This window comes from Haplochromis burtoni, unplaced genomic scaffold (assembly GCF_018398535.1).
Source record: "Haplochromis burtoni strain Fernald_Lab_line unplaced genomic scaffold, NCSU_Asbu1 Contig_166, whole genome shotgun sequence".
Taxonomy (NCBI): domain Eukaryota; kingdom Metazoa; phylum Chordata; class Actinopteri; order Cichliformes; family Cichlidae; genus Haplochromis; species Haplochromis burtoni.
The window spans coordinates 128,428-150,767 of record NW_024582527.1 but is presented as its reverse complement, the minus strand read 5'-3'; the positions used below and the strand labels follow the sequence as shown (position 1 = coordinate 150,767).

General features: G+C 42.6%; 2 protein-coding genes and 1 non-coding gene across 3 annotated transcripts in view; 1 reads left to right on the top strand and 2 right to left on the bottom strand.

Annotated features, from left to right (window-relative positions):
• zdhhc8b (zinc finger DHHC-type palmitoyltransferase 8b) overlaps positions 1-17,845 on the top strand; it is a 67,504-nt gene extending 49,659 nt beyond the window's left edge. Inside the window, exons 2-11 of the mRNA XM_005933340.3 lie at positions 1,044-1,165; positions 4,685-4,842; positions 6,118-6,290; positions 6,446-6,548; positions 7,147-7,238; positions 8,113-8,245; positions 11,143-11,248; positions 12,240-12,346; positions 12,455-13,521; positions 14,113-17,845. Coding sequence (XP_005933402.1) covers positions 1,044-1,165; positions 4,685-4,842; positions 6,118-6,290; positions 6,446-6,548; positions 7,147-7,238; positions 8,113-8,245; positions 11,143-11,248; positions 12,240-12,346; positions 12,455-13,521; positions 14,113-14,245 — 2,194 coding nt within the window. The 3' untranslated portion in view covers positions 14,246-17,845. The remainder of the gene's footprint in view (positions 1-1,043; positions 1,166-4,684; positions 4,843-6,117; positions 6,291-6,445; positions 6,549-7,146; positions 7,239-8,112; positions 8,246-11,142; positions 11,249-12,239; positions 12,347-12,454; positions 13,522-14,112) is intronic.
• On the bottom strand, positions 17,448-22,018 carry ranbp1 (RAN binding protein 1). Its single transcript, XM_005933339.3, has 6 exons — positions 21,867-22,018; positions 20,858-20,991; positions 20,618-20,775; positions 19,914-20,042; positions 19,750-19,818; positions 17,448-18,649 (listed from the first exon to the last, which is right to left on the bottom strand). Exons 1-6 carry the CDS (start codon positions 21,879-21,881, stop codon positions 18,516-18,518), a joined length of 639 nt encoding a protein of 212 aa, XP_005933401.1. The 5' UTR covers positions 21,882-22,018; the 3' UTR covers positions 17,448-18,515.
• LOC121815259 lies at positions 19,331-19,459 on the bottom strand. The gene has a single exon (XR_006054946.1). It is a non-coding gene; the product is annotated as a small nucleolar RNA SNORA77 (small nucleolar RNA).
• Positions 22,019-22,340: the final 322 nt, after the last annotated feature.

The window sequence follows — 22,340 nt, the reverse complement described above, 5'->3', positions numbered from 1 at the left end:
GAACCCCCACACCCCAACCCTGTGAGATATTTCATTAATTCATGAATCCTCTGTGAGTTTCTGACCTGCAGGGTCTCTGTGGTATGTCCAGCTGTAGGTGTTCACACATCTCCATTCCGATGGCGTTTCACCTCCAGAGAGGCAGTCGGCTTGAATCGTGACACCGTAGGAAGCACACAGTGTCTTGACATTTAAGTGCAGGTGACTGAGCAGAGCTGTGAGTCTTACTCAGGTGTCTCCACACTTGAATGTGTCACAGCCCTTATTGAGCTATAATTTGCAGGCGGTGGGGAAGGTCGGTTTGATGCAAAATGTTGCTCATCGAGGTTTGGTGAGAATATTTTTAGCCACGCTAGTGGTGGCTTTTGGGTGTGAGTGTTGAGGCTGGAGTATTTCTAGCTGATGCATTTATTGGCTAGCAGATCCCAGTGCAGACTACATCAAGTTTAAAGTTCATTGTGGATGAGTAAGACATCAGCTGTTGTGCCAAAAACTCAATTATTTTAATTGAACAGTAGCTACTAGGCAAGAGTTTCAAAGATTTTAGAAGATTTCAACCAGTTTGGGGTTTTTGTCAGCTTTGATTGTTTGGGCACAAAAAGCTGATGCAGGAAAAAGCTGTACTTGGACTTTAGTGACTGACTACAGCCCAACTTATGTAAGTGTAAAGTGGTGCACTGAGTGGAGCCGCATAGTAAGAAATCAACAATAGTTCTTTTCCAGTGAAGAATTACTTCCAAACAGAAAGATACAACTTGAGTTCAAAGACCTCAAATCCTCCTCATCGGGCTTTTATGTACTCGTGTTAAATAGACATTTTGTTAGACACTGCCCTGCATCGTTACTCAATCGTTACTCATGGGAAAGTCTGTTTTCTTGTAACACTTTTTCCTTTGCTGTCACTTTTTACGCGGTTATGGTAAAGACAAGAAGGGGAAACGCACGGTTGATGAAAATGCAGCGCTGTTTAAATGTTTGTTACGATGTGCTGCTCAACACACAGGAAGGATCCTGATTGTCTTTGTCTTGATGTGTGTCTCTAGGTGCCCCTGGTTGACTAAAGTGATCTCGCCCGCTGTGCCTCTCTACAATGGACTGGTCTTCCTCTTCGTCTTGGCCAACTTCAGTATGGCAACCTTCATGGACCCTGGCGTTTACCCCAGAGGTTTGTACCGACGCGAGGAGCTTTGAAAATGTTTTGATCACAGTCTGAACTGTAAACTTTCTAAGCAAAATCTTATTACAGTATTTATCTGCCATCTAAAACATTAGTGTCTGTCATAAAGCATGTGCACATAAATGTAAGTGCTACATGTAAGTAATGGGTAAACTCTGCTGAGTCCCCATTTAGAAGCTGCTCTTTATTTCTTTTCTTTTTTTTTATAGCACCACATTTATCAGAGAACCACCCTACAGCGTTTCATTACCCTATTATCTGCCTCTTACAGTCTACCAGCTTCACATGCAGGGCACTGCTGGAGGTTATACGAGCCTTCATATTGCACGGTGTATTAAGTATCTTTCAGCTGTTCAGCCTGTCAAACAAGCTGCACTGACCTCTGCTCCTGATGCAGGTAGACTCCTGAGTCTCAGCCATAGTGGGTACTGATGAATTCACCCATCCCTGGACATGTTTAATTTGCTTCTTGGTGATAAGGACCTTGCTTTAGAGAGTCTTTTCTGCTCATAAAGGGGAAATGATTAGTAGGTTGTGTATAGTGCCAGTTAGCCGCCTCCCCAGGCCATGACTGTAGCCTTCTATGGCAGCTGTCTTGTGTTTTATAGACTGGTGGCAGATGAGTTTTTCTAAGCACTTGATGTTATATTTGTCAGCCAAATAATAATATATGAGTCATCCAGACTGTAAAAGTAAAGTGCAGATTGAGGTCATGGACAGCACTTGCAATTTCCCCCTTTTTTTGAGGAAGCCACTAATTGAGGTGATGCACAAAAAAGATGACTGGGGCTAATGAGGCTGTGCAGTTATTAAGTTCATTTTTCTGAAGACAATTAGAAAGAAACTGAAACTTCAATAAAAATGCTAATGTTGTAGTTTGTTCCTGTTTAAAGGGAGTTTTCCTTCCCACTGTCACCAAGTACTTGCTCATAGGGTGTCGCTTGACTCTGGGGGCTTTCTCTTTGACGCGACTATTATTGTAATTTGGTGTTACATGGATTGAATGCAATTTTATTAAATTTCATTGAAGTACTAGGCCACCTATGTTTTACACCTACAGGAGCTGGTTGGCCATGGAAACACAACACCTCGATGCACAGTTTTTGTGTTGTTGTTGATGCCGGAGGAAGTTTGGAAGTCTGCAGTAATTGCGACAACAGAGTGCTGAGACTTTTCTGGATTATAAGCCTCAGCACTCTGTGAGCCCGCTCTGCAACTTTATATGTTCTGTCACTTCTTGGCTGAGTTGCTGTGGTTCTTGAACACTTCTACTTTGCAATGAAAACACCTGAATTCAGAGATTAAGAGGTGTGACCCAACATTTCTGTCCATGTAGGCTACCTCTATGTCACCATAGGAAATGGCATGTGTTTCAAGTGTTCGTTTTTTCACTCAAAGAGCAAAGATAATTTCATGCCCACTAACAGCCAATCATCACTGACCACAATAGTAAAATGTTTCTCCTTCACTGTGTTTAATTTGCCAGCTTCATGTCCTGTAAATATGCACAGTTCACCCGTTTGTGAAGGATGAACATCTGACAAAAACATATGCTGACGGTGGGAAAAAAAGTGGCTCACAATTCAAGAACAAATTGAGCATTACAACCTAGAACATAAATGATGTTCTACGTGGCCTTCACACTGGCAGTCTTTCAAGAACAAGCATTCAGAGCTAATGAAATGTATCTGAACATCACGGCAGTTAACATAAAAAAATGATAAAGAATCACACTGTAAGTACACACACACACAATCAGCTGCAAATAATAAAACTCCTTAAACAGTTCATACATATTGAAGCGCAGACACAGAATTTTAGGGGGTTCTGCTGTGTGTGGCTGGTACGCAGCATTGCCAGTGGATGTTTTGGACCATGTGGGTTAAGGGTCGTGGCATCTGTGGATCAGGCTTTCGAGGATGCTCAATAGGACAGGGATGTGGGAAATCACCTTCTGCTCTTTGTTGCATTTCTCGAGAACAATCCTAAAATGTTTCGGAGTGTCAGGGGAAGGTGGCTGCCACTGGGGTGCATTGTTATATTAAGGAGAGGAGTTTGTATTTAGTCTACAGCAATTGTGGGGCGATCGTGGCTCAAGAGTTGGGCGTTCGCCTTGTAATCGGAAGGTTGCCGGTTCGAGCCCCGGCTTGAACAGTCTCGGTCGTTGTGTCCTTGGGCAAGACACTTCACCCGTTGCCTACTGGTGGCGCCAGTGTCCCGCAGCCTCGCCTCTGTCAGTGCGCCCCAGGGTGGCTGTGGCTACAATGTAGCTGCCATCACCAGTGTGTGAATGTGTGTGTGAATGGGTGGATGACTGGATATGTAAAGCGCTTTGGGGTCCTTAGGGACTAGTAAATACAGGCCATTTACCATTTACAGCAATGCTTAAGTGGGTCAATGCTAGAACCCAATGTTTCCTAACAGAAGACTGAGATGATAGGTACCATCCACTTCATCTGTCAGTGACTTTAATATTGTGGCTGATGGCCGGTCGCTGTGGATGCGACTGGATGTAGGTGCCTTAGTCTTTAGTGCTAAAAATAAAAACAAACTGTATATTTTAGGTCATACTTCATTTATTTCCTGAGTTTCATGCAAAAATAGAATTGAGTTTGACAAAGGCGGTGTAGATTGTACGAAACAGGCCAATGCTTTGTTACCGAACAAGCTCGATGGAGCATTTGGAGGAAAGAATCTGTCAGAGGAGATGCGAGCCTAACTGCTGTTTGTGTTCGCTGGTTTGGCAGGCGGCTTTGCTTCAAAATCTATTTGAATCGACTTGAGAGCCATAATAGCAGAGCAATCTCCCGCTATGGAACTGTTTATTTCTGTGCTCTACCTTTGCTGCTTTCTTGCTTGGTTTCCTTCTGCATGCGTGTACTCAGCTGCCCGGGTCAGTTATTGCTGTACTGTGAAATTATTTTCTGAAGTTGGAGTTTCATGCAAATCGATCAAATGTGCTCCTTTGATCAGATGAAAGGCATGTTGCTTTGGTACAGCTCCACAGTAAAAACAAAACAAAAAAGCTCTCAGCTGCAGGAGTTGTTCCGTTTTTCTCTCTGCAGAGACAATAAGGAATGCTTTGCGTATGCCATTGCATTTCTGCTTGTGGCTAACAGTTGCAGTTCATCCAACAGCAGAGTCGGACACTGGGAAAGCTCATACTGCAGTTTGCAAAGTCCGGGTTTAATTATCTTTTCATGTCAGATAAAGCAAACCGATAATTCTGCCAGGGTTTGAGGTCTAACTCCCATAAAAACAAATCCATTTTAAGAATGTATAAACTTGTGCGAAATAAAGCCAGGAAGTCTCTTGCTCTACACAAGTCACACAGTTGATCAGCTCAAAGCACACCGAATAGGTCACGGGTTTGCTCTCTGCAGACATCTAACAGCAGGGTGGGCTTCGTTTGAGGCGCTTCCCTCGTGTCCCTGTCAAATGGAATCATAAAGCACAACCACGTGTCTCTTTCTGGGTTTGTTTGCAATGTCTTCTTCTCACCCACAGCGGACGAGGACGAGGATAAGGAGGATGATTTCCGGGCACCGCTCTACAAGAACGTGGAGATCAAGGGCATTCAGGTCCGGATGAAGTGGTGCGCCACCTGTCACTTCTACAGGCCGCCTCGCTGCTCGCACTGCAGCGTCTGCGACAACTGTGTGGAGGTGTGTGTGTGAATACAGAAGCATGAGTGCAAACAGAGAGAGTGTGTGTGTGGGGGTTCACTGCATATGAAATCTAAATATGCATCAAGGTCAGAGTAACATATAAGTATTTTATCAAGAATCTGTCCAGTTGGCATGTTCAGGCATATTTGATATGAAAAATAATGCAGATTTTTTTCTTTTTTGCATATATTTAGACTTCCTGCCAAGGATTAAAGCGGGCAAACAGCATTTCTTATTATCTGTGTTTCTGGCAAGAAAAATGTCATCATTAAAGATTATAATTAGTGGAATAAATATAAGCTTTTGGCAGCTTCAACAGTAAAATACTGTAAGACTACACATTGGTACACACACAGAGGCATAAAAATACACAGGGACATCAGATATTAATACACACGATGCAGAATCAAGCAGCTTGTATTCCTGCATGTGTTTTTCTTCTAGAAACTGGAAAGAGGGGTCGAATGTTGATGATCAAAACAATGAAATTAATGAACAGTTTTACAGGGATGTAGATGAATTTATGTCTCAGTAAGATTTAGGACTACCGGGAAACCACACATGCAATAGGCAGTACAAGGCATTTATTTAAGGCGCAGTGTGATTCGGAGTTACTGTTTACTGAAACAACAGGAGTCATAAAACTAGTTTCCAACTAAATTCCCAAGCAGTGCAGAACAAGGAGAAGAAGAACGAATGCCAGAGTTCGAGCTGTATGTATGAGCTGGACTGTACCTGATGATTAGGTGCTTTAAAACCTGCATTTTTATTTATTTCTTTTTCTGGCCTCCAGGTTCCAAAAAGAATTCTGACTGTGGAGAAAAAAAAAGGTCCTCAGTCAGAAAATGTTTTCCTAAAACCTTTATGTTCTCAGTCCCTTCTATCAAGTCTTTTTTATAACAGAGCATGATGGTAATTTAGTAAATTATAGTCCCAGTTACAGTAAAGTAGACCGTGAAGCTGCCTCTACGTGCAGTGTCCTTGATTTCTCGGTCACATGCCGGCCACAGCAAACACGCGAAAACTGGTTGCTAAGGCACAAACAAAGGTGATGGTGACCACGTCTATCTTTTATTTATAATTTATGTTCATATGCCTCAAAAATAAGCAGAGTTTTAGCATTTGAACCCCCACCCCCCCCTCTCTCTGAACTAGCTGTACCATCATGACTAACTTACATTGTGTGGGTTTTTTTTCCTTCTTAAAACCTTAAAGAGTTCTTCTGATTGGTTTCTCAAAATTTCTAAATAGAAAACTCCCTCCCTTTCTCAGGACTTTGACCATCACTGCCCCTGGGTGAACAACTGCATTGGACGGAGAAACTACCGCTACTTCTTCCTCTTCCTGCTGTCGCTGAGCGCTCACATGGTGGGAGTGTTCTGTTTTGGCCTCATCTTTGTCCTTGATCACAGAGAAACGCTGGGAGCGCTGCACACCACTGTCACGTATCCTTACACATATGTAAATCCTACAGAAAAAATTATTTTGTGTTATTAGCTTTAGATTCTTTATTATTTCTTGTAAACTTGCTTCCTTGTATCGTGCATATATGACTCGCACTGTGACCTTACATTATTATGACCTTGACCTTTGTGCTCAGTTTGGTAGTGATGTGCATAGCGGGTCTTTTCTTTATTCCAGTCATGGGACTCACAGGTTTTCACATGGTGCTCGTAGCTCGAGGTCGAACAACCAACGAACAGGTGAGGAGATGTTGGCGCTGAAAAGGAACGTGCATTTATTAATCAAACAATTAGTGCTGTTACTGTTTATTGGTGTAACAGCTCCACATAGAACAAGAAGAAATTAGAAACTAGTTGAGCACGTTAAAAGCAATAAGCACAGACACACTTAAGGGAATATCACACACAACACTGAACAGCACAGATGTGCGAGACGCCTTGTGAATGCATTTTGGGTGTGTGTGTTCACACTTATACATCTTTGTGAGGACCAAAAATTCAACTGTTACTATACTTGTGGGGACCAACAGTCTTTTACGGGGCCCAAATTCTTGGCCCCACAAGTTTGAAGATCTTTTTGATGCTCAAAATGTGGTTTTAGTGTCAAGGTTACAGGTTATGGTTAGGGTTAGGCATTCACTTTTGATGGTTGGGATTAGGGTAAGCGGCTAGAGAAAGCATTAAGTCAATTAGATGTCCTCACTAAGATAAAAAGGCAAGTGTGTGTGTGTGTGTGTGTGTGTGTGTGTGTGTGTGTGTGTGTGTCCACTCTCTGTATGTTGGCCATGGCCTTGTGTTTACTTTGCTGCCAGCTGTAAACCAGCATTTTGTTCTGCAGGTGACGGGCAAGTTTCGTGGAGGAGTAAATCCTTTCACTAAGGGTTGCTGTGGCAACGTGGAGTACGTTTTATGTAGTCCCTTAGCACCCAGGTAAGATGCTTTACTATGCTGCGTGTGTCCATAGTATGGGTAGCTAATACATTGTAGAAACTGTCTTGTCTTCCTGTTACATGCAGTACATCAAGGCAATACACGTGCATATGTATGCCACAGCTTACTCATGTGCCATGAAATCCATGCTGTACCAGCACATCACTGCAGTGGTAACACAGGCCCTTACGTGTCTAAGCACATGCTCTGAGGTAGCTACAGAGGTGTTCTGCCTGAAAGCAGCCAGCAACCCTGGGGGGGGGGGGGGGGGGGAGGCAGATGGCTGAGAGAATTGGCTCACTCTGTAGAAACAACAGTTAATGGGAAACGGCGCGGAGCTAGCCAACCTGCTTTTTGCTCACATGCACACAGAGCATCTCTAAAACCTGCCCCATTACACCCTATTGGGATGAGCCCCATCCCATAAAATTCAACAGTGTGACTGCAGAGAGACAACAACAGGTGGGGGTGAAATGTTGTGTGGTTGCTGTTTAGCTGTTGCACAGGCCTGATGGGATCCGCTTTAATTTACTGAATCAGTGACTCATATAACATCGAACCTGACTGGGAGTGAGTCTGACAGCAGAATCATTATGTTTCCTGTTTTTATAAAGGCGTTGATTGCTTGAATATGTCTCGACTGCTCAGAAAACATGGAACAGTTTTTTTTTCCTCCTCAAGTTTCCGCAGCGACGGCCCTGAAAAGCCAGCTAAACGTGCGCATCTGTGTGTGAAATGTCTTTTGTAAACCATGCAGCAAGTCAGTTGGGATACCAGCGTGTCAGTGCATGACAGAGAGGCTGACGTGCGTATAACTTTCAGTAGATGACTGTAAATAACCTGTTTGTTAATGTGCTGTAAATTTTTCATGAAGGTACATGCTGGACCCCAGGAAGAAGCCACACGTCAAAGTTCAGCCCCCGTTCATCAGACCAGATCTCTCAGAAAGGCAAATCACCATCAAAGTCACCGACAACGGTATTCATAGCACCATCATCAGCTCCAAGGTGACTAGCTTGCACTTACTAGGGAGCTTTCCCTTGTTCCTCTATCGTTTGTGGCTCGACACAGTCCTTTTTCCACTACAGAGGACATGTTAGCGCGATAAAGCAGAGCTTTAGAATATTAACTTAAAGACGGACGACTCAAATGGGGAAAATTATTTGAGTTCAAAAGGATGTGGTGAGTCTGACTAAATGTAAAAGTAAGCATGTCTGCAACTGATTTGCAAATCTCACAAACCTGCAATAGAAAACGTGTTCCACATTTGATGTCAGCAACATGTTGGGACAGTCCCATGTTTACTGCTGTGTAGAATCCCCTCTTCTTCGTCTGGGAACTGAGGAGACCAACTGATGCACTTTTGGGACAGGAATGTCGTCCCATATTTGTCATATAGACGATTCTAGCTGCTCAAAAATTCTGGGTTTTCTGAGTCATATTTTTTGTTTCATGATGCATCAAATTGATGAAAGGTCGGGACTGCAGTCGGGAGAGTTCAGCCCCCTGTACTCTACTGCTGTGAAACCACTTTGATGTAATAGATGCAGATTTATCGTTGTACTGGTGAAACATGTCCTCTAAAACCTGACTTTCAGCATTGATGGTGTGTTTCCAGATGTGCAAGCTGGCAGTTATATAGGCACCGGTCCACCTCCTTACAATAAGAGATGCAGGCTTTTGAACTGGGCGCTGATTGTATGGAGGTATTTAAAGCGAGCATGGCCCAGAGAAGACAGAAGAGTTTCTGAATCATGTTTGCATACAGCTTCTTCTCTGCTTCTTTGATAGAGCTTCAAATCTGTATTTGCATCTTGTCCCTTGCACACAGATTCCTCCAGACTTCCTGAATCTATAGTACTTACTGTAGGCAATTAAATATGGTAAATGGCCTGCATTTGTATAGCGCTTTTTACTTGTCCCTAAGGACCCCAAAGCGCTTTACACAACCAGTCATCCACCCATTCACACACCCATTCACACACACATTCACACACTGGTGATGGCAGCTACATTGTAGCCACAGCCACCCTGGGGCGCACTGACAGAGGCGAGGCTGCCGGACACTGGCGCCACCGGGCCCTCTGACCACCACCAGTGGGCAACGGGTGAAGTGTCTTGCCCAAGGACACAACGACCGAGACTGTCGAGGGCTCGAACCGGCAACCTTCCGATTACAAGGCGAACTCCCAACTCTTGAGCCACGATCGCCCTTTTTTCTAAGTTTTCCTAAGTTTTCAAAGGTTTCATGTTTTAGACACAGTGTTGTTGCAGTTTAGTGAAGCTCCGCCCATTTTCATTTCTGAGGAACTCTTTAGGATGCTCTTTTTACACCCTGTCATGTTACTGACCTGTTGTCAGTAAACCTAAATTAGACACCAAATGTCCCTCTAGCTGCTTCTTTTTAGTTCCAACCACTTTTCTAGCACTTTTTCCAGCTTCCCAATTTTTTTGAGAACGTTTGCCGCCATCAAATTCGGTGTATTACAGCAAAATGTCCCAGTTTAAGCATCTGATATGTTTTCTGTGAAAGCAAATTGGCTTTATGAGTTTTTGCAAATCGTAGCATTCTGCTTTTATTTACATTTTAAATGGCGTCCCACATTTTTTGGAATCAGGTTGCACTAGCATTTATCCAGGCCTGTATCATTAATGTTGAATCGGTCATGTTGAACTTCTGTTGTCATTAGGAGCCTTGAAGTGCTGTGTGAGCACTATGGTGCACGCTACAACTTTTATAGGCACTAAAGATGATCCTAGTATTCATCAATAATGTATGGAGTGAAAAGAATCCATTTAGTATTAATCCACAGAGGACAAGAAATACATTTCCAGCTCTTATCCTCCACCAGTTACTGCCCATAACACAGAGACTGACAAGAAATCTCACAACAAATCTTTTCTTATGAATGCATACACTGATAACACTGCATAACAATATGGTTACTTTAATACTAACAAGACTTATGTCAACATATTATTTCATTATTCTTCAAAAATACAGGGGGTTATGCAGAGGATGGCACAGATACCTCAGTTCACTTTAAATCTAGACTGCTGCGCACTTGCTGATAAATTTGGGGTGAAACACGTGCGTCAGAACGACTAAACGAATGAAATATTATATCGAGCAATTCATATTTGATTTGACCCACAGGTTAGACTAAACAGACTGAAACTTGTCTTTTTGCCTTTAAGGGGCAGATGAGATATGGAAAAGAGAGCCGGCTGGGAAGTCACCCTTGGATTGTCCCCAGACTCTTTGTTCCTTATGTTGTTAACTTTTGGAAAATCCGAGTCGGCTTTCTTAAGTAGGCCTCGACTGAGCAGTTAATTTTATTGCAACTCCCTCTTCTTCATGTCTGGCTGAAGTTTTGTTTTGTTTTTAGTTAACTATGGTTTGTCGCATCTATGGTTTGGGAAGGAAAATATTAAGAGGAAAGTTAGCTTTATTACAATGGAGTAATTACTTCCTGGTTTCTGTGCTTAGTCAGGGATCTTTCTGCAACTAGGATTGATTACTTGGATTTTCTTTTCTGCCTGTAACTTAAGAGCTGGCTGAGAGGTACTGGAGAAAATTGTATTGATTGCTAAATGACAAAGTCGTGTCATTTGAAGTTTGGTGCCATCTCGGCCTAATAATGCAAGTTTTTAAAGGGAAGAAATCTGCAGACGGTGACTTAAATAGAAGCACAGCTGACTTCCAGCTCAAGACTGCGTCAGCTGCTACCAGCATTACATCCCTTAATCTGAGAATCTTAATCCAACTCTGCCGTTATTTCTTTTTTTCGTTTTACAGCCACTACTAAGTATAAATTTAAACGTAGACTAGTTGCCATGTGCAGGTTTGCCACCCCGAAAACCCTCTGTGACACTTTGTGTTTGTCTCCTGTCTTTCGTGTAGTCCAAAAGCAGCCTCGATGGTTTAGATGACAAGGATACCCAGCCGCCGCTGCCACCCAAAGCTGATAGGTACAACCAGCTTAAAAGCCAGATGACCTCCAGTGAAGGTAAGAACCACAGAAACAGCCCTGACTCCCTCTCTCTCTCTTTCTCCTGTCAGTCATCATCAATCCAAGTTCTTGTTCTTGTCACGGTTGCACCAAAGAGCAATTCCCAGAACTTCCTCTGTAGATCACTAGTGTCCTGGTTTGGGAGCAGGCTCTAGATTAGCCTGATGAATGTCCCTCCCAGCGGCAGGTTGATGGCCTTTTTCACGCCTGGCCAGAAAATCGGCCGTGATTTGCGGTGAGAAGGAAAGCTCTGCTCTGTGAATCAGCACCAGATTTGTGGTACGATTCCAGGGTGAAGCATTACAACGTAAATCACCACCTTTTTTTGGGTAGGGGAGGGGTACAATGGCAACTGAAAAATGCCTTTTGAAAACCATCGGTATAAACGACGAACCTACTGTGGAGGTACAGCTAAGGATTTTAGCCTCCGTTCAGCAGTATGAAATGGTTTATAGTAGTGTTAAGGGCAGGTTTCTTCCTCGGATCTCCAGTGTCATGGTGCATTATGTCAGGGACTGGAAACTTTCTGCTCTTCCAAAGAGCACTACTGCTGCCTGGTGGTACTTCAGGTCACTGCGCCCGGTCTAGCGTCACCTCGCCTTTCGAGGCACTTTTCTGAACCCTGAACCTGTAGACACAGGTGTTCTTTGCGTGTTTCTCTAAAAAGATTGAGGCATCCCCGCTGAGACATGGCTGCCTGCTAAAAGCACCTTCTTTAAATGCATTTGGGTTTTGCATTTTACTCAAGAAGAGTGTTGTTTTTCAGTGATGGGCAGTTGGCTGTTGCTGGACTCAGATGTGTTAAATATTAGTTGCAGAACTGATTCTTCCCATCTGGCTATTCCTGTTAGTTTTGTTGTGTAGAAACTGTGATTGTGTGGCTTTGCAGAACTCTACAGCTTCTTATCTCTTGTCCTTATATACTATAATGTGTTGTTGCTTTAATCTGGAGTTTTTTAACATAGGGTTTATATTGTGTGTATTGTAGAGACTTCCCTGTCTGGTAAGACCCACCCATCCACTCCAGCCATGTACAAATTCAGGCCAACCTTTGGCACCATACCCAAAGTCCACTACCACACTACAGAGGAGAAGGTAACGCATTAATGTTATTATCTATTATTCATCTCTGTGAAACAATGAACAGTGAGTCATCGTAAAGTGCCAAAAGGCTCAGATGTTATTTTGACATTTGCCCCTCAGATTGTCATATCTGATGACCGGAAGCCCTCGGCCATCCTGGAAGAAGGTGTCCGTGGTCATGACTATCGATCTGAGCCGAACCTGGACCTGCCTGAATATGCTAATGCTCCCCTCCACCGCACGTTTCAGTCCTCGCCCCTCCAGCTGGATTCAGACCCCATCAACTCCCGCTCTCTCAGCCTCAAGCAGGGTCATGGCCGGCCAGAGAAGGGCCAGCTCCCAGCACTGGAGCCACGGACAGTCACTTCAACCCCCTACAAGAGTGTCTTCTCTCCCAATAATCTCTCCAACCGCAATGGTAGTCTATCCTATGACAGCCTGCTCAACCCCAGCATTTCCCCAGCTACTGCCAGTGAGTCCATGGCCCACCGTGGTGTTCCCTCTGTGGGGTTCCACTCACCCTACCTGCCCACCAAAATGTGCCACATCCGGGAACCTGATATGCAGAGACAACAGGTCCCCCCTACCTACAGCCCAGTGATGCCCCCCAGAGTGGTGGGCAGACAGTCCCCTCACCTGAGGGACAGAGACCCGTCTCCGGTGCGCTACGACAACCTCTCCCAGACCATCATGGCATCCATCCAGGAGCGAAAGGAGAAGGAGGAGAGGGAGAAGCGGCAGATGCATCACGGGCGCTCCCAGACCCATATCTATGCCCAGGACTCTGGTGTGTTTGATGGGGGCTATGGCCTGCCTGCCAATGCTTGCTACCCAGATGGGCCTCGGGGCCCCGGGTCAAGAGGCCCAACACCTCCAGCCTATGGAGGCTCCAGGGACAACCTAATGGGGATTGGACTGATGAGCTATGGTCAAAGAACCCCAGTGCTGCGTCATGCTGGCTCTACACTGGGCCGTGCACCTAGGACGTCATCCACCTCCCTGCACACAGATCAAAGCAGCATCAACAGCAGCCAGAGCAGAACCACAGGCCCAGAAGGCCCCTATCGCTCCCCGGCCCACCAGCCCCATTCCCCCGCTATGCCCCGTTCCCCTTCTTACTCCCGCCAGAAACTCTCCTACATCAGTGCACACGAGAGGACAGACTCCCCTCGTCTAGGGGGCCCAAGGTATGAATCCTAATGTAACTCCTGGGGTACTGCATGCATTGTACAGAGCCGGGGTCTGGAGGTCACTGAATGTATTCTGGATGGAAACGCTGCTCCCTCTGCTGGACACAACCAGCAATACATAGGGCCCTAGGGTACTGCTAATCGAGGCAACATGTAGCAGTTGTGTCATGTATGTTTTTTTTTGTCCCACTGTTCTGCTCATTTATTCACAAGTTATGTCTGGTGTGTGAAGTCGTACACATTCTGTTTTGATTTGTTTGTTTGCCTTTCTAGTAGAAGTTAAAAAAATAAATAACATTTTTTTGTATTATTTCAAACAAATCTGTTGAATAAAACTGTGTGACAATCATTCCTTTTTCATTTTGCATGCTCTTTACTGACTCCACTAACATTTTCAAGCCTTTTACTTTACTAAGAAGTAAACACTTGACTAATCATCCACGTTGCTGTCTTGTTTTTTTTTTGGGTGGGCGGGTTCTGACTGACATATAAAATTGTGTTGCTGTTCCAACTGATGTGCATGTTTTCACATCCCTTAGTGTTTGATTTGTTTGTTAAATCATTTCTTATTCTTCTCTTTCCACTCAGAGAGGCCATGAAAGTTAATGGGCAGATGGACTGCCACCCGAGTGCCCAGGGTGCCGCCCTCAGTCCCAGTCGCCACAGTAACGTCAAAAAGGTGACAGGCGTAGGAGGCACCACGTATGAGATATCAGTGTGAGCAGGGACACCGCATCCACCAATGACCCACAATGGACGCTCTGCCACAGAGATTCTCCTCTGTTATTTTAATAAGATAACAGGCAGTGAGGGGTGCATAGTACCCCCCCCCCCGTTTACTCTTCAAAATCAGAGGATCTCTTTGCTCTTTTGAGGGTCTTGTTTAGCTATATGCCCGTGTATGTTTGTGCCAGAGGGGTGGGTTGTCAGTTGTTAACGTTGCAGGCTGTACTGTGCGTGTGCAGAGTGTTTGTCCTTAATATTTTGTAGTCCATCGTCGTGGACCGTCCAGCGAGATCGTCAATGTTTTTACCGTCGTCTCTCATCTGTGTTTATGAAGCGTTTGTTGTTCCAAATGTTAAACGCAAACTTTTGCTCCAGCGAACGCTGAGGGCTGAACAGAAACACTACAGATCGATTAAACACTTGACTTGCTACGGATTTCTGCAAGAAGACTCTTCTCAGCTGACCTCAAAAAGTCAAGGTGCTTCACATTAACTTGTACTGTTCATGCCATGTCTGGTGGAGATGTGATGGAGGTTTATGTGGAGACGATATGTGCAAGTGCAGTAAAAAAAAAAAAAAAAAAGCAACACAAGTCAGATGAGAAACTGGAGATGGTGACAAGGAAAGAGCTCTGCAGAACAGGAGCGGGTGTTCCTCAACCCTGACATGGTTATTTGATTGGACAAAGACTGTATATAAAAGATGTTCCACAATACAATGACATCACCCATTTGTTTGGAGATTCCTGTTTTGAAGGACTAACTTTAGGATTTAGCTGAGTTTTTTCTCTTTTTAAACACATTTGAAACGGAGGACACAGCTGATCAGTTAACATTAGTTAGCATCTTCGATCAGCGGATTGCATCTGTTTTATACTGTGACATCAACTGGATGCTAATTTTAGCCTGTGAAAATCAGGCTTAAAACAAACTGCACTTACTGCAAAAATCAAACAGAACAGCTGACTCATTAGTTGTCCGACTAGCACTGGTTTAGTATGCTAGAGAAAGTGAAGGGTGGAACAGAGGGCACTGCACATCCCAGTGTATCCCCTGCCTGACCGTCTCCTTTTGTTATAAATGGGACCATGTTTTACTAAATTAACACCATGGAGTATTAAAAAAACCCGACATAAAAACAACTTGATCCTAGCTACTGATACCATGATCTCATTTGGAAGATGCATTAGAAATCAAGTGAGATTTAGGATTACTTTTTCTTTTAGAATTCCATAAGACTTGTTTTGTGTAACCAGAAGTGTTGCTCCCTGCTGGCTATTACAACAAATGCAGGTTTAAGGCACTAACGTACTGGTTTCACTTTCAGAGGGATCCATCCATCCTTAAAGCACATGGTAAGGGGTTGAGGAACACCCACTGTTCTACAGAGTACCTAACTTTTACTTTAGTTTTGGGTGGTTGCATTCCAAATTTAATGAAAAAGTCGCTTTTAATGAACACACTTTATTTTTCTAAAGAATTTTCTCAAGAACTCATGCATCCAGAGATGCAGGTTGACATTAAATTGAATATTATAAATGAATGTCTCCACTTCCTGTCTGTGGAGCGCAGATTTTTAGGGTTGCAAACTAGCACAGCCCCGCCCCTTTACCTCCATAATGAGGATTCAGTATCCAATCATGGCTTTTTGTTTTTTCAGTTTGTGATTTCAGCATCAGCCACATCAAAAGAGCTGGGGTGATTATATTGTGCTCTGAAAGACCAGAATACCTCATCCCAGTGTTTTTCATTGAGTACAGAATGAGTCCACCCTGGAAGCAACCAAATGAAACTTTGTCAAACTCAAAAAAGGAAAAATATTTAGTCAATAAGCTATGTTTTTGCTATAACTATACATATAGGAAGATTAAATGAAACAAATCAGTATCAGTTAAAAAAACAAACATTGGTCACACTTTTTATTTTGTACTTTGCCTTTTTTTAAAAAAAGTATCCTTTTATATGGAATTGCTGTTTTGAGTGGAGTTTGTTCTTAAATTATAATTTCGAAAAATGGGTAAATAAAGTAGATAGAATTTGTTCTACATGGCAGTGTTAAAAACAGAAGTTATGACATAATCCACAATGATATGAACTGTCTAAATGATGACGTTGAGGACTGGGCTTTGCATAAAAGCAGCCTTGACCTTTAAGTGCCAAAAGCGGCTACACACCACATCATCTTCAAAGAGACAACAAATAGGTCATGTAATGCTATGTCACAAAGAGTGAAAATGCCAAATTCATTCATTCGCAGTAGCTGTCTGGTACAGCTCTCGCACTGCCGTTACTTTTTTGTTAATCAAAAAAAAAAAGTAATACCTTTAAAATAGCTGATGAAAACTAAGTGGACGATGACACAACATGCCAGATGTTACTAGAATGTAAATGTTGCATTTGGTTGCATTAACAATAAGCCATTGTTGCCTTTTGGGAAGAAACTTTGTTTCCATACAAAGCAAACTATGGCTGACTCACTTGACAGTGAAATAGCAGAAGTGTTTTGTACTGAGCAGCAGGTGACACCTGTGACGATCTCTGACTGGGTACGCTTTCTTGAACCTTCTGTGGCAAGAGTTGTCTCCCATTTAAGGTCTCACCCAGCTGCCTTACCAATGAAGACATTACTGCAAAGCACGGTCGCGCTCGTCTGTTCCAACTCCTGTATTTGAGAAATGATTAAAATAGTTTGTTGTGAGGCTGTGGTATACAGGGCTAGTTTTTTGGAAATTCGGACAGGTAGGAATGTCAGCGGAATGGCAAAGTGGAACATCTTCAAATCCCAGAACAGACCAATGGCTGCTGAGTTTGCTGAAAAAGCCGATCAATCGTGACTCCCAGACCCTGTTTGACCACATATCTAAAGAGCTAATCGATGTCATTCCTCTTTAAGATGACTGCCGTTAGTCCAATGTTGTTTTTCTGGGATGGACATCACTGCAGGTCAGGGGCCATTCCTGACAGTCAGCAATGACTCTGTTGCATCAGCCACAAGCTGACTTTTGTTTTCTGAAACTCATATAGAAAGTTCAATGTGTATTAAAAATGAAGAATATACTGTAACTGTACATGCGTTCCTATTTTTGTGAAGAGGAAATATTTCCCAATGACCTGAGCAGAGTAAATAAAGTTTCTGACTCTTTGAATCAGACTGATTATTCCTAACAACAAACGAGTGACTTTATATGAATGCAAACATGTGGTCTTTGACAGCTTTTATTCGAAGTTGGATGAAACATTTCAAATCAGTTGTGTGCAAATGAGAAGCAACATTTCATCCATATTCATGTATTTACAGATGCACTGGCACTTAGATGCACTTCAGAGGCAAGGTTAAGAACTCAATTAGTGGAAAGAAAAGGAGAGGGTGGTGAGCACACAGATCAAAGAGGGCACACTCTGTTACATATACTCTACATGCTTTAAAGTCTGGGAATGTTATGATCTAAACAATACAAACTTGATTTACTACTGAGGAACGCAAGTCAGAGCATAGCTGCACCAAACTGATGGACTGTTTACTTTGGACTTGATGTTTGTCAGGACAAAAAAAAAAAATAGCTAAGTGCATCTCATTTCCTATCAGTCAACCATCAGTGCACACTGCACAGAGCAGTACTCATCTGATGCCCCTCAACTTTCTGGAGTGGATTCCCTTCAAATCAGTTCCCAACAGAACTGACCAAAGAAGGAACTACTTCTGCAAGGCAGTCAGTGAGAAGTCTTTGCCTTGTTGTCTAACAGTAGGAGCATTAACAGTGGACAGGGTAAGGCGGCCCACTGAGATGCAACATGGGATTTTATACTTAAAATGCACCTCTGTAATACCTGTTCAATGACCCTGCGCTGCCATCGAGCAGGCTACGTTATCCTCTCCCTCTACAAACAAAACTCTTTATCAGAATAGCAAAAACAAACCAAACAAAAAAAATACCCCAATGTGGGAATCATCACTATCACAAGCCTCTTTTCACAGTTTGTTTGAAGTAACATTGAACTGTAGATGACAACGATGGAAAGCGTGGCATTCCACGGTGCAAAGAGGGAAAGGGGTGGGAAAGGAAGGACTTTTTCCAGAAAAAAAATCACTAGCGTGTATTTTTTCCCCCCATTGGCATCAAGGACTTGTGATCTTGAGGCAAAAAACAATAAAAAGAAAACCTAATAATATTATGCAAGTGTCCAAATTCAGTTCGTTTAGAGTCTATTGTAGAAAAAGAGGAAAAACCGATATATTGAAGATCAGCAAAAGCAAGTTCTTGGTTCTCAATTCTTCTCATCCTTCACCTCCTTCTTCTCAGTCTCCTTTTTCTCCTCTTCCTTCTTTTCCACTGATGCCTTGTCTTTCACAGAGAGTTCCTCCAACTTCTCTGCCACCTTGTTCGCACTATCGCTGTTGCCTGTGAAAAGCAAACAGGGATAAGTGCCATTAGCTAAGAAGCAATGCTGCATTCTACAGCTTTGACTGTTGTGTTGTAGAAATATTACCTAAAACAAAATAATCAAAAATAAGGATAACCCAATAAAACAACTGAAATTGAAACGCTGACTGACATTTAAGGGGTTAGTCTGGAAAATGATCCAATATTCATCTGTAAGAGGCACATGCATGTAAACCCAGAGGTCAAATAACAACCAGATGTTTACAGTCACCAGGATGACAATCAGGTGTGAGCATGTGCAGAAATGTATCAAGACTGATACAATGGTTTGAATGAACAATGTTTTGTTGATGAATTGGATTTTTTTTTTTAATCTTTAAACAAGAAGCATTCTGTTTGGAGAACTTCAGAAGCTCATCCCATATTAGTGAGACGTGATGGTGCTATGATTGAGCCAGAAATCAGTCCACCCACCCTGAAAACCAGCAAATAAATAAAGATACATACATGAACTGACACTTAACAAAAAAGAAAATGGGCTTTGCAGCAAGACAGTGACCCTCAGCATACACATCTTGTCGAAGAAGAATTAAATTCATGGTTTTGAAAGGTGCAGAAGTACAGTAGGTTTACTCAACACACTCTACAACAGTCTAACCTTTCTATGACACGAACACCATGGGCCTGTGAAAACTGAATTGTAATGTAGCAGAACATACCGACACCAGTCTTTTAGAAAACTAGTAAAGTGTTACATTCTGCGTGTTCATGTAGCAGACAGAAAAAGTCCCCAGCTGAAGTTGGCAGCAGAGAACAGAGTGTGTCTGCATGCTCACAGCCCCTATCCTCATGTCACATTGCCCTCAGTTTGAATTCAGTCTTAGGTCAACACAAGTCATTTTAACCTTAGCAAAATGTTGCATTCAGGGTTCTGAAAGTACTTGCTACTGACATGTTTCCAAGTAAAATTACTGACAATTCCTATCTAATGTTGATGTGGTCTACATTATGGACTCGTTTATGTTGACAAAACTGTTTTACTTCACTTGCTTCTCAGAAAATTCACATATGCGATATCTAGGGGGGGAAAAAAACCTAAAAGTTTAAGCTTCATGTACCTGTTTGCTCTAGATGTTTTCTGACTTCCTCCTTGCACTCGTCAAACTTCACCTTGAACTTCTGAGCATCTGCAACAGAACATAATGTAACATAATTTAAAATCCAAGTTAAAGAGCTCTGGAGAATTAATGTGTAATGTTGAAATGGGTACCTAAATACTTACTTTCAGCATTTAAAAAGCGGATTGCCAGAAGTTCAGGTTTGGGGCATTCATCTGCATAATCAGCTAGTGTGTTCCACACCCATGCTCTGTCACTGCCAGCATTGGGCTTCAGCTCCATCATTGGTAAAACTGTGGTTAACAAGAACACATAAAGTGCAGGTATGAGCACAGTCACTTAAATAGATTTTTTTTTTTTTTTATATCTAGTAGTTTCATTGGGAATTAAACACACAGATGCACCATTTCTTATCTCCACAAATGAGTGGAGGGAGGAGTAACACACACATTTTTCCCAATCAAACCAACACACAAAAAAATATCACAGTCTGGATAATATCACAACCGGATGAGATTACAAGCCCAGTATCTCTAACACCCACCCCTCAACCTCTCGTTTGCTCATCTATAGTTCTGTTGTTGCCACTAATACCAGGGATTTGACTCCTTTAAAGATCGTGGGGAAGGGTGACGGGGGGAATCACATGGGGCCTATGGTCTTTTTGTACTTACATGTACATCAGAAAATGTTTGCAATAAAAACAAGCAAAAAAATACTTGGACGCCCAGTCAGCGAGTACACCTTGGCTTTAAATAACACATCTTCACACCACTCTACCTGTACCGCCACTCACCCATATTGTTTAGGTTACATATGGCCAATTGTTGTCATGACATGAATAGCAATGAAATCAGATTTGACTCACTGTGATGGTTGGCACAGATCTTTAGAGTTCGATCTCTCCTCATCAGGAGGCGGATTGTGCCCTTCTCTTTGTGTTTCAGCAGCTTGACGTCTCCAGTTCCTCTCTCCTTCCACTCCGGCGGGTCGTTTTCAGAGGCAAAACGATATAGTTTGGCCCGCCTATGAAAACAGCAGAACACCTCAGTATTAGGAAACTGATTAATGTGTCTCTGTTAATGTGTTCACATGGTAAGCAACTTACATTTTAAACAGCTCCTCCTCATCCTCCTCTAATGTTTTCACATCCTGCTCAGGAAGAGACACGATGGGCTCAAAGTGGGGATCATGATTAGGGTCTTCTGCACCATCTGCAGTAGTATCATGGTCTTCCTGGTCCTAAGAGGAAAAGTACATTAAATTAACTCAATTCCCCCCGGCCCCCTAAAGTTGAAGCTTCATTTTACTTTAGTATTGTCATCAAATATTTATCCAACTTTATTTTTTCCTAAGACAACTCGTTGTGAACTTGCCTAGCTAGAAACGCAGGCCTTTCACTAGCCGGCTAGCCCGGAGCTAACAATCCGACTTTCTCTTTTTTTTTTTGCACCTCTGCAGTTGTGCTAAGCAAAACGCTTAGCACAACTGCAGTATTTTTTCAGTAACTTGTGTGATTTTCGAGCAGTCTATTTAATATAACACCGTCACTACTAACAGACAGTAAACAGCGCCCTGATATAGAGCTAACACTAGCTAACTAATGTTAGCAAGTATTGTGCTTGGCAGACAAAGGCAAGCAACCTAGCTAACCTCGTTGCCCTGAGCTAGTGAGAAGTATACTAATTGAAAAATACCCAGTTTAAAAAACTGACCGATGTGATCGTGTAGTAGAAGCACTAATGCTCTTGCGTACATCACCTCTCTATGCTAATGTTCACAGTATGAAGCTAATGTTAACACGTTTGCTGGCTGCACACTTTGAATTATGGGCTCGTGAACTGTAACGGAAGTGTTAAGAGTGGAAAATTTTACAACGGTTAACACTGTGCACTTTTACAAGTCTATTGGCGTTCCGTTACCTTTTACATCACTGAAAAAATATCAATTAGTGTTTCATAGCATCACCAAAGACAAGATCATTGTCGGCATTTCTTGCACACGGCTTCCTTTCGAAACTTTGACAAATTATGACACATGAAAAACAATGTTTGTCACAAAATTGTTATTTCCCAGCAATCATAAAGCATTACACGTCCTAGAATGATAGACCTCACCTTTGGGTCTGCCATATTATTGTAGATGTTTGTAGATTATGAGAGTAGTTTGAGAGATTCAAATCCCAAACTGGCCGCCGTTTCCCTTCAGCTTCTCTCACTTCCTGCTACAGCTTTCGCGCGCCGAATTCTCTACGCATGTCCGTGCTCAGGCTGTCACAGCACGCGCACCGCCTCTCTCCTCTCAGGGATACCCCTCTTCACAAAAATGTTTTTACTGGATATTACTGTCAATAGAAAAACGTGACAACTTGTATCGAAAGAAAAACAAATTAACTAATAAACAAACAAACCAAAAAAACTTCTGGTTCGATAATTGTCAGATCATTTTATAAATATTAGTCATAATATTAACTAAGTATCATCTGTGATACAATAATTCAATCTATGTGCAAAAATTATACCTCCATGATATATGAAGCCACTAAGGCTTCCATAGGATTATGTGTGTGTGTGTGTGTGTATATATATATA

What these genes read in the sequence shown, in the direction of transcription:
- ranbp1 (XM_005933339.3), bottom strand. An exon ending in GAGGAGGAGCTGTTTAAAAT is followed by an intron (nt 20,776 to 20,857) that starts GTAAGTTGCTTA and finishes CTGTTTTCATAG; the next exon opens with GCGGGCCAAACTATATCGTT. An exon ending in GATCTGTGCCAACCATCACA is followed by an intron (nt 20,043 to 20,617) that starts GTGAGTCAAATC and finishes TGTTAACCACAG; the next exon opens with TTTTACCAATGATGGAGCTG.